This window comes from Pogoniulus pusillus, chromosome 28, assembly GCF_015220805.1.
Source record: "Pogoniulus pusillus isolate bPogPus1 chromosome 28, bPogPus1.pri, whole genome shotgun sequence".
NCBI lineage: Eukaryota > Metazoa > Chordata > Aves > Piciformes > Lybiidae > Pogoniulus > Pogoniulus pusillus.
The window spans coordinates 9,383,564-9,394,281 of NC_087291.1; the positions used below are offsets into that span (position 1 = coordinate 9,383,564).

General features: G+C 43.4%; 1 protein-coding gene across 1 annotated transcript; it reads right to left on the bottom strand.

Moving 5' to 3' along the window:
• Positions 1 to 178: 178 nt before the first annotated feature.
• MALSU1 (mitochondrial assembly of ribosomal large subunit 1) lies at positions 179 to 9,801 on the bottom strand. The gene is made up of 4 exons (XM_064166951.1): positions 9,587 to 9,801; positions 6,876 to 7,054; positions 4,388 to 4,469; positions 179 to 3,230 (listed from the first exon to the last, which is right to left on the bottom strand). Exons 1-4 carry the CDS (start codon positions 9,768 to 9,770, stop codon positions 3,052 to 3,054), a joined length of 624 nt encoding a protein of 207 aa, XP_064023021.1. The 5' UTR covers positions 9,771 to 9,801; the 3' UTR covers positions 179 to 3,051.
• Positions 9,802 to 10,718: the final 917 nt, after the last annotated feature.

Here is a 10,718-nt window from a genome sequence, read left to right on the forward strand (position 1 = left end):
CACACGAGCAAGCAAATGCAATGGCAAACTGTATCTCACTCCTACTACCTCCTCCCTAAGACATACCAGGGAAGTGATTATTGCCTTTCCATTTAAAGCCTTGTGAATATTATGTGGAATAGAAAACAGCCTAGATGTTTAACTGAATGCTTTTGAGAGAGAGAGAGGGACCAGGGAATGAAGAATCATCATGAATAACTTAGTTCTGTATTTTTTTAAAGAGTGAAAAACCAGATTTCTTTTTTAAATGTTTGCACCCTCCTACTTGTGCTCACAGCTCATCTACTGGGACCAAGTAGCAGGAAGAATGAATTAAGAAATGTCTGTAGAATACACTGCATAGACTGTTGGATGTCACAGATCATTTTTTTGTGCCAGTATTGAGCAATCTCTGCCATCTGAGCAACACAAGAAGCCTTCCTCTGTATTGCTGGTGCATTTGTGACAGCTAAACCCCTGTTTTAAGCATTTGCTTAACCATGATGTTTTTATTTGCTTCTAACCTTCCAGAGCTTCTAGTCTTACGCTGCAATTTCCAAGGCATGTGCTCTGTGTATTAGTTGTTGTTAAATGAAGGATGGTCTCAACAGGGTACTTGGGCACAGGATTTTCAAATGTACATGGACATTCATGGCTGGGCTGTTAAGAGATGTTAGCTCAACTGATGGAAGCAAACACTGCTTGCCAATTAAATGATTCAAGTGCAGTGCAGGAAATCTCTGGAACGATGACAAAAGTTCTACCTTGAAAATTGTCTGGTTCATCTCATCATCAAAGGGCCCTGCATGAAGGCAGACTTCCACATTCTTCTGTGCAGGACTGAACAAATCTGCAGACTCATTGGACAAGCTGCTTGGTATTTCTATTTCACGCAGAAACCACCCAGTGCACAGAACCGAAGCCATTCCCAAAGGTTTTCCTCCCAAAAGGGCTTTAATGTTGCATGGTACTGATCCTTGTTCATTCTTAGGTTCTTGCTTTTTAAGACCATCAGGCCAAAAGCTCTCCATGTCAGACCTGGCTGTGGCATTGTGGTGGCTCAGCACAGACTGCTTCTGTTAAATGGGGGATGTGGAAGTTCTTAAGCTCCCACTCTGATCATTTGATAGAAACCAGTGGATGCTTTGTTATAAATCTTTTTCACAGTGTGCTCTGGCACTAAATTCAGTTACACATTTTCATTTAGTTCACTCATTTCTGTCTCCTCACTTTGTCTTGTTCCACAGACTACAACCCCTTTCCAGCTGTCAGTCTGTTCAGAAGGAAATCATTCCCTATCTCTTACTGTTCTGGGTGCTCTTTTGTTACTTGTGCTCTTTCAGACAGGCTCCTGCACATGGTTCCGGTTACTAAATATGGGTTCGTATAATGGCATAATGTTTGCTGAACCTGCCTCCATTCATCTACTATTACCTATCTTCAGCAGCACTGAAAGGCAAATGCTTTCACAAAATGATCTGAAGTTACTGCTCTGTCTGCCTCCTAGGATGAAATACCTTACTTGGAAGCCACTGCTGTAAGCCAGCCAAGGTTTCCTTTCCCCTAGGTGGGTTATTGACAAGTGTAGTGAAGCATTAAAAAAAAAAATCTTTCTTTTCAGTCAGACTTATCATCAGTCTTTCTCTTGTGGCCAAGGATGTTTTATTTGCATAGTTTAGCTACCTATTTAATAGTTCCCTGCTTTATAAGCGGAACTATTTTCTGTTGCCTTGTATCAATGCAGAGGTGCGCTCAGGTGCTGCTTTCCTCAAAGAAGAGAATAGACACAGCAAGAAAACATAACCAGTATGAAAAGGACTTGAGATTTTTTTGAGGGGTTATTACAAAATACAACCACCCCACATGCATGCACTCTCCCTTATCCTAGGGCGTGAAACCAGCATCACTTTTTTGAGCACGATGAACAGCAGCAGGGCTGGAAGGTGTTTGTGAGTCTATGGAGGAAAAAGCTGACTGCCCTCAGAATTTACTACTTCCTTCCCAATGCAAGGTAGAGCAGGTGTCTCTAGAAGCAAGAGATGCTAATTTTTAGTGATGAAAGACCTGTCCTGCAGCAGAAAGAAGTATCTTGTCCTATGTGGACAAGTTCTGCCACTATCTTGAAGCTCTGCTGCTCAGGGGACCACACCGTGGCCAGACTAAGAACACAATGAACTTCTCAACACGCTGAACACCACATTAGCAGCAGCAAGCAATGCTCAGTGATCAAAGGCTTCCCTTCAGCTCTTTTGAAGGCAAAAACAGTTGAAAAGTTTACACTACTATGGCACACTGTCTCAGTGTCCTTTTCCAGCAACTAGGTGAGAAGGAAAACAAGGAGAGGAACCAACTGCACACTTGGAACAAGCTGAATATTTTAACATGAAGACAATCAATTGAAACTCTTCAAGATTTTAGTTTTCATTATTAAAATCAGATTGGCCTTGGCTGAAGACTGGACTTAATGTTCTGTTAACTTAAAATATTTATTTGTCACTGCCCCTCTTAGCTTTTATGTGCTCAGTAATTCCAACCAGGTTTTCTCCTCCTTCAGTCTGGAGCCTGACTGATCTCTCTGTGACTAGAAGCAAATGGCTTCCTACAAGAACCTGTATCTAAAATGTACTATTCCATGTATTTCATTCCATGTATTTCTTTCCCTGCAGCACTTAAATCTTTTTTGTGCTGGTATCACAGCCAGGGCTTACAAAGATACTAGAAAAACAATTATTGTAGCAGCTGAGCATGAATTTCAGAAAGTTTAAGCAACTGCCTGCCCCATTCTTCTCAATGCAAACTCTGGTGAGAGAGTGACTCCTCCAGGAAGGAAAAAAAAAACCCCAAACCCCTATAACAGGATTCTTTCTTTGACATTTTATGGTTGGACTTGAACTTAAGGGTTTTTCCTAACTTCAACAATTCTGTAACTTGGTCAGAACTTTACCTATGCAGATCCACCAAATCCAATGCTTTGCACTGATCAATTGCAGTGACTGTTAAGTCAGCAGCCAGGCCTGTATCTCTCTCAGCTCTGTGATGCATGCTTGCTTCTCTCTCCAGTCAGCAGCTGCTTTAAGTTCTTGTCTCAAGGTGATCACTGATGTCAGATGTCAGTCCAAGTACAAAGTCTTCTGGTAGTGACTGTGAAGTCATCTGCGCTAACTGGTCATCATAAGAACGGAGAGTCCATAGCTTCTCCAACTCATAAACATCTCTTGTCTCTGGCAGCATGAAGTGCATCACTATGGTACCTGCATGGAACAGAAACAGATTAACATGAACCATAAAGCACTGCTACACTTTCAGCTGCACTGCCTGAGCCTAACCAAGGTGGGGATGGAAGATATAAGTCAGCTGACGGAGGCCTCTTAAATTGATGTCTCCAGTTCCTGAACAGTGCTAGGAATTGGTCAGGTCTTCAAAATACTCCAAGACTACAACCAGGCAAATGAGAGGGACAATACTCTGGTTTACATTAAAACACTACCACAAGACTTGAGGCCAAAGAAGTTATGACTTCTAGGGGACAGAAAGAACTAAGCAGGAAAAACAAATATTTACTTGAAAGAGTCCCCTCTCTAAGGTCACAGGTGAGCTGTTGGCTTTTCTGTATTGTCTGTAGAACATAGCAAATTAGTTTTTCTTAGGCAATGCTCACACTTCTTAGGTGGTTTTTATAACGTAACCAGTCCAAATTCTGATGTAGTAAGTTTTTTTCCTACAGGTTTTCATAATTCTGTGTAAACAACAGTTAAGAACATTAATTCCACTATATTTCTAATGCATTTTTTTCCTAGTTCTGCCCATAAAGTTCCAAAGTTCCAAAACCATTGACAGTAAAGTAACCAAGGTTTGCCAATGTTGGCCATAATCCTCCTGGCCCACCTTTTCTCTTTTTTAAGCCAAAAGACCAAGTTAGAGGGCAAGATGCTAAAACTATCACTGAAGGAGAAATCCTTTCTGAATGCAAAGTCTTCCATGTTTGTGTGCAGTTTCACACTTGAGGAACAAAGAATTAAACTCAAGTTCTTGGGACTGTGGTTTTACCCTGTATCATGGTTATGATCTGGACAGTAGAAAGCTCTGTTCAACACTTCACTACCAGAGCAGCATGCAAAGAGCTCTCACTCACCCAAACAGGGATTGCCTCAATCACAGAAAATTGACTGAAGTAGCTTCTTATCTTCTCACTAATGGCATGTTAAATTTATTAAGGCCTGTTTTAGCCACTCAAAAAGCAGTTACTGCTTTCTTCTCAGTGCCAGTGATCTTTTGTGAAAATTTATTAAGCATCTCAACCAGAACAGCAGAGTACTGTGAAGTTTGCATGACAACCCTGGCTCAGAGTGAGATGCTTCCTTCAAAGAGCTGTGCAGAAGTTTGTATTGTCAGATTCACAAATATTTACCAAAATCGATGCACAGCCAGTCATCTGTCTCTTTCCCTTCAATCCGAGTATGAGGATCACCAACTTCTTTGTGAAGCTTGTACTGAGAAAAGAAATGGCAGACCATTAAATACTTCATACTCACTTAAAAACACTCAAACCTTACAGAGAAGCTAGACTTCGCTGAGTTGTTTTAAGTCTCAAATGGGTTATTTAGTCCTAGTTCTGGGGTCTCCAAAACGAAAAGAGTAACATACACTTACAGCAGTGGAAAATACAGTTTTCTCAACAGGATTTAGTACCAAATCTACAATCCTAATGCTCAGAATTCCCAGTTACCAGTGAATGTTACAGATGTCTGTTTTTTCTGAAGATGAACTCAACTGCTTAGCATTAAAACAATCTTTCAGTTACCAGTTCCCTGCAGCTATCATTATCACTAATTCTGACTTCCCTTCAGATACTTTTTCTTGCAGTTTTATATTGGCTAGTTAAGGCTGCAGAAGTAAGAGACTTAGTCTCTTCAGATGGAAGTGGGTAGGGAGAAAAGTTTCAACCCAGGCCACAAGAAAGGCATTCAAACAAGCCTCTGCTCTGGCAGAGAGCCTCCTCTGGTGTGTGCATGTTTGCAGCATTCATTGCAAAATGGGGGGGGGAAGAAAGCATGACCCACAAAGGCGCCAGGGAGGAGGCAGCTCAAAGCATGCCTACACTCAATCAGTTCTCTACCCAACATGGTGTTTTTCGAAGATGCCAGCTTGAAAGGCTCAAACCTCCCTAACAAGTACATAAAGAACTTAAGCACCCACCAGGGCTGAAGAAATTTGACAACCAGAGGTTTAACTACTGGCACTTTCAGATTTGGCCATAACGTACTTGTTTCTTTCCAGAAAAAGCATCAACTACAAAACATAATGGAATGAGGGCAACTGCATCTTCACAGACCTCCTTTATTCAAATTTTAATTTATTTCTGGCCGAGCCACTGTAATTAAAAAAGACACAAAACCTTTTTCAAACCAAAAAAAAACAAACCAACACAGCCACACACACCCCTTGCATTTCACTACAGGGAAAGAAGAGTGAAACTATGGGGCTCAAACAGTCCTTTCTTCCATGAAAGACAAAATACAAAGTAGAAGGTTGCAACAGCATGGCTGGCTAGCAAATGAGTCCACTTCACTGGGAAATCAACTGCCACAAAACGCACCCATTCCTTGTCATTCCCACACGATTCTAGCGGCTGGAGAACAGTCCCACTTTGCAAACCAGAATGGAGAAATTTCAATCCAGAACTAGTTCTACCTTCCTTTCTTTACAATATTAATGAGCCCAGCGCGCACTGCCATCAGCTATGTAACAGCAGTCGGAAATGCTGATGTTCTCTACAAGTTTCCTTCAGCCTTGTCTTTCAAAGCAGTGTAATGGTGAACAGCTTATAAAAAAGCCAAGAGTTCATTTCTTCCCCTAATGGATTCCCTTTTGGGTCAGCAGAGTTAAGCATCACTTGGGCCTGTCATTTACAAGACACTGGGAGAAAAGCTGGAAGACCTCACACTACAAATACACACTTGTGCATTTTAACATAACCCATGCACTGCTACTACGGTTTTGGTGCTGCAATGGAAAAGCTAGCCAGCTGCCTAGCGGCGCTCCTCAGCAGCTCAGCTGCTTCACATTTTACACTTCAGCTTACTTTCCTCCTAGAAAACTCACAAAGCTCCCAAGTATTTGACCAGGCTTCCCAGTTTCTCAGGCTGCCCAGAAGGCCGCCACCTCAGAGGCTCTGGCTCTTAGAGCCACCAGAGGGAGCTGCCAGTTGTAGCACAGAGTGGGTGGTATTCACCCATCCTTCCTGGTCTGGTGGAGAGGGAGAGCCGTTCATTTAGGACTTGCAAGTTATGCAAGCAATAGAGTACATATTAATCACTTAAATTTAATGCATTCAAATCACACTAATAAAACTTGAAGTAAAATTTTAGTTTGCAAAGATGCATCAGCTGCTGCAGAGAACACAAGAAAACTCCTTTCATCTGTTCAGAAAGGCACTGAAAAGCAATACTTTAAATTGCAGGTTTGAACAGACAGCTGAGACAGGCCAGTCATGTTTCTCAAGCTGTGCTTCATAACCTAGCAAGTTTAGGGATTAGGTTTTGAGAATTCATATTACACTATGTGGAATGAGTAGGAATAGCTACGAATCTTCCTGGATGGAAGATAAAAGTGAACATAGGTGATAGTCACCATTTCACATTACTTTGTTTCAGCCACCAAACTGTACTAATGTCATCACTGTTCTAAACAGAGGTCTGCTTTCAAAACACATTGTCTACATTCTGTGTAGCACTAGTAAGTAAAAAGCACAGGTAGCTGCTAGATGTAGTCAGGACTAGGTGACCTAAGGACAATCAATCAGTTTCATCTTGCCAAGTACACCCCTAGACATGCAATGGCTGGGAAACTCCCTTAACATTCCCTAAACCCAGAGAGTGCAGCAGTAACTGCCTTACCATTTTCAGCATGTAATGTGCCATTGCATGGAGATGCCGTGTTGAAGATCCACTCACAATTATGAAATAATTGCAATATTGTATTTCTGGAGGTAGTTGGATGACACAGATGTCTTTTGCATTTTCTTGCCTCAGAAGAGCTACAACAAAGTCAATGTTGAACGCTGGAAGAACAGTGTCTGGAACAGACAGAAAAAATACAGTGGCAATGTATTTTTTTCATTGCAAAAATCAACCACTTAAGAAGACACAAATTGCAATGAACTGAATTATAGCCTAAGCTGCCACTCACTATGGAGTTTGGTTTGACACAATACAACAGGAACTGAAGATTTTAAAAAATAATTTTTAAGACCAAGGTTGAGAACTAAGCACTCACCTGACAAAAAACACTAATAAAATCTGATGAAGCCTGATAGAAGTCACTAAATCTATCAGCTAGTAACCATCAAAGTTTCTTTTAGATAATTCGATCATTTCTTGTTGTTAGTACTTAAGAGTTGATAACACCATCAGCTATTTGTCAACTAAGATCAAACCAAAGTACTTCAACAAGCATTAAAACAGCAGGCCAAATTAAAAATATTTCAGAACAATGCTTTTCAACAAGCCTGTGATAACACAGGGTGATGAAATTAAAATCTTAAGCAGATGAAATCAACATACTGAAAATGGAGCTGATATAAAGCTACTTTCCCCCTTCACACTGAGTAAAACCACTACTTTTTCCCTTAGCCTGTTTTGCCAGAGGATTATGATATTGTAGACAAAGCTTTAGTCCTTCAATGGTTTCAGCAAGCCGTTTCAGAAGCTAGTCAATTAAAACAACTACCTTGTGTTCACACCATGAAATCAGTTTATTTTTAATTTGCCCTAATCAGGTACATGCAACTTTTATGAACACTTAAGGTATCATTTGAATCTGTCAGCAGTGCATGCCTGCTGCTATGAAGTGAACATTAGTGCAGGCTGAACATCAGCACAAACCCAAGCTTTGTATTTACCAATATAAAGAAAAAGCCAAAGCAAAGAACAATAGCTACATACAATTATACGCATGAATGGGGCTATGAAACTGGATCAGATCTCTGTAAATGAAAGCTTTTCAGCTTAGAGACTCATGCACTCTTTCAACTTTAGCTGTGGTTACACATGCAGAAAATTAGCAGTGGCCACAGCTCCTCCAGATGCAGTGGTTACAAAAGTTAAATATTTGCCTGGTAGCCACATGTGAAGTCTCCAGTGCCTACTTAAGAGAACGAATGGTCTAAACAAGACCAGACATGTTTTGCCACACCGAACTGTCATGGCCAGACCTAGGCTAGAGAAGATTTGCAGAACAGCCAGAACAACAAACCACCTTAACACACATAACCAGAAACAGTACTACTAAAACTCCTGATCTATGCAGGCAAATCTCCTTCCAAGTGTCACAGGCTGCGATACCATAGTATCAGGGGTATATAAGAGACAGGGAAAAGCAAGCTTGATACAAGCCAATCCAAATCCAAATCCCATCCGAATCCCTTTATTGCACCCCAAGCATGGGGTTATATACTTTTTTATCAGAAGGCTACACAAGAAGGTTACAAATCACCTCAGACTCCGACTGCTTACATGCACCTGCGTACAAATCGTCTCAGACTCCGACTGCTTACATGCACCTGCGTACAAATCATCTCAGACTCCGACTGCTTACATGCACCTGCGTACAAATCATCTCGGACTCCAACTGCTTACATGCACCTGCGCTAGGAGTACGTTAGGATTACACACTACTTGGCATAGACATTCTTCATATTCTCTCAACAACACGCATATTGTGTCTGGCAATTTTAAGTGAGCAGAGATAGGCGAATACCACAGACTTCAATCTTACACTTGTTTACTTTTGCTACACCAGTCTCTAAGATCATTCCAACCCTCTATCAGCACTTACTGAACTCTCTCCTGTCCATGGCTGGACAATAGCTGCACCACAGTCACACAATTCTATAAAACCACTGCATTTAATATTACTATATCCAACATCCAAGCATCTATCAGAGAAATAGAGCTCTATCTCGGCACCACTGCCCTCAAAAAGTTCCTGTATAATGTATTTACACAAGTGCAGTATACGCTAGGTACCGAGTCTCCACTTTATGGCAGGCCTTCGGAGGCGATGCTGCCTCAACACAAACGCCGTGACCCTGAAACCTGTGGTGTCGACCGAAGATTAGGGCGATTAGGCACTTCAGGATTCTCCCCAACAGCCGTCCTTCATGAGGCGCTACATTGTGCTTAGAGAACCTCTTACGGCGCTGGGGAAGGCAGTGTAGAGCCGAAGGCCTTCGGGCCGGCGGCCTCCTTGCCGTGCCTCTTCTCGACCACGCTCGGGCTGTCAGGTCAGCGCCTTCCTTGGCTTGGGAATCGCGGACAGCGCAGCAAACCCGCGATCCATGCCGCGGAGGTGCCAGCTGGGAGGGCACTTGAGCAGCACCGCACAAGCGCGGGGGGCCCGACAGAGGCGCTCGCGCACCCGCTGTGAGGCCCCGGGCCCGCGGGAGCCCTCTGAGAACACCTGGAGAGCGATCAAACTTGGCAATTATAACAGAGCCGGCATGAAGTACCGAGCACGAAGTCAACGATCGGTGTCACGCACCGAGAACTCACTGGTTTGCCCCGGGAGGTTGGCCTCACCAGCTAAGTCGCCCTTCACAAGGCCCTACCTGCCGCCCGCCGCCGCTCCACTGTCACCGCCCCCAGTGCCCCAGCACCGCCGCCTCCCGCTCCCGCGCAGTTCCTTCGGGCAGCTTCGACCAGGCAGGAGAGCGGCTGAGGCCGGAGTGGGCCCGCCGGTGCGGCGGAGAGAGGCCGCAAGAACCGCCGGCCCACACACACCATCCGCCACATGCCCGACCCGGCAATCCAGCACCACGGCCCGCCCAGCTCCGCATCCTGCCCTGTGATTGGCCAGCGGCGCTGACGTCCCTTTCATCTCACTGGCTCGTCCCGTCGTCAATCAGGCAGCGCCAAGGGCGGTCGGTGCCGGCTGTGCGCGACCCGGGGGAGCGCCGCGGGCAGGGCCGCTGTACGGTCCCTGCTGCTGTGTGGTCCCTGCCGCTCCGCCACAAACGGCTTGGTAACCAGCGGTGGGACCCGCTCTGCAGAGGTGAGCTAGATGCTGTCTTGATTAGGAATCAAGCAACTCATCGGTGGCTTACCTGACAGTTATCTTTCGCTGAGACACAGGAAATCTACTCTTTAAAATTATTAGATGGTTTATTTGTCAGTGCACCACTTAAGATTCCGTTGTATAAAAGTAAAGATATATGAATCAGAAGTTACAGCTGGAAAGGCACAATCACATTATAAAAGTGTGATATTCTGATGTGATCACTGAAGGAAGATAACAGAAGTTATTCTGTATATTTAGGTTAAAGGATAACAAAATTCTTAAGAATGCCTGAAAGCTGTTTTCTCTGTAAAAGCTGAAGATGGCTCTCAGCTCCTAACATGCTGAAACAAGATGCTTTTTGCATATGGCTTTAGTCAATAGCATATTGTGTCATCACTGATCCTAAGTGATAGAGCTGTGACATCTTTTCATGCTCCATTACAGAGCATCTTAAGCTTTCCACTAAACCTCTGTGCTGCCTTGAGCTAGAGCAACAAATACCAATTACAGCCCTTCCTGTCAGCAGCCTGACTGATAACACAGGACACAACATTCAGGCAGTCATTTTTGTAGGAAATGTGTTTTCTATTTAAGCCAGAAAGTAGTTTTAGATGTCCAGTTATGGATAGGCAATAGGATGTTATGTAGAAGGAAGATGGAGCAATGGCAAATGTGGTGTTTTT

Coding starts and splice junctions, on each gene's coding strand:
- MALSU1 (XM_064166951.1), bottom strand. CDS start 9,770: ATGTGGCGGATGGTGTGTGTGGGCCGGCGGTTCTTGCGGCCTCTCTCC. Junction 7,055..9,586: donor GGAGCGGCGGCGGGCGGCAG/GTAGGGCCTTGT, acceptor TGTCTGTTCCAG/ACACTGTTCTTCCAGCGTTC. Junction 3,231..4,387: donor CTGGCTGTGCATCGATTTTG/GTAAATATTTGT, acceptor TGTTCCATGCAG/GTACCATAGTGATGCACTTC.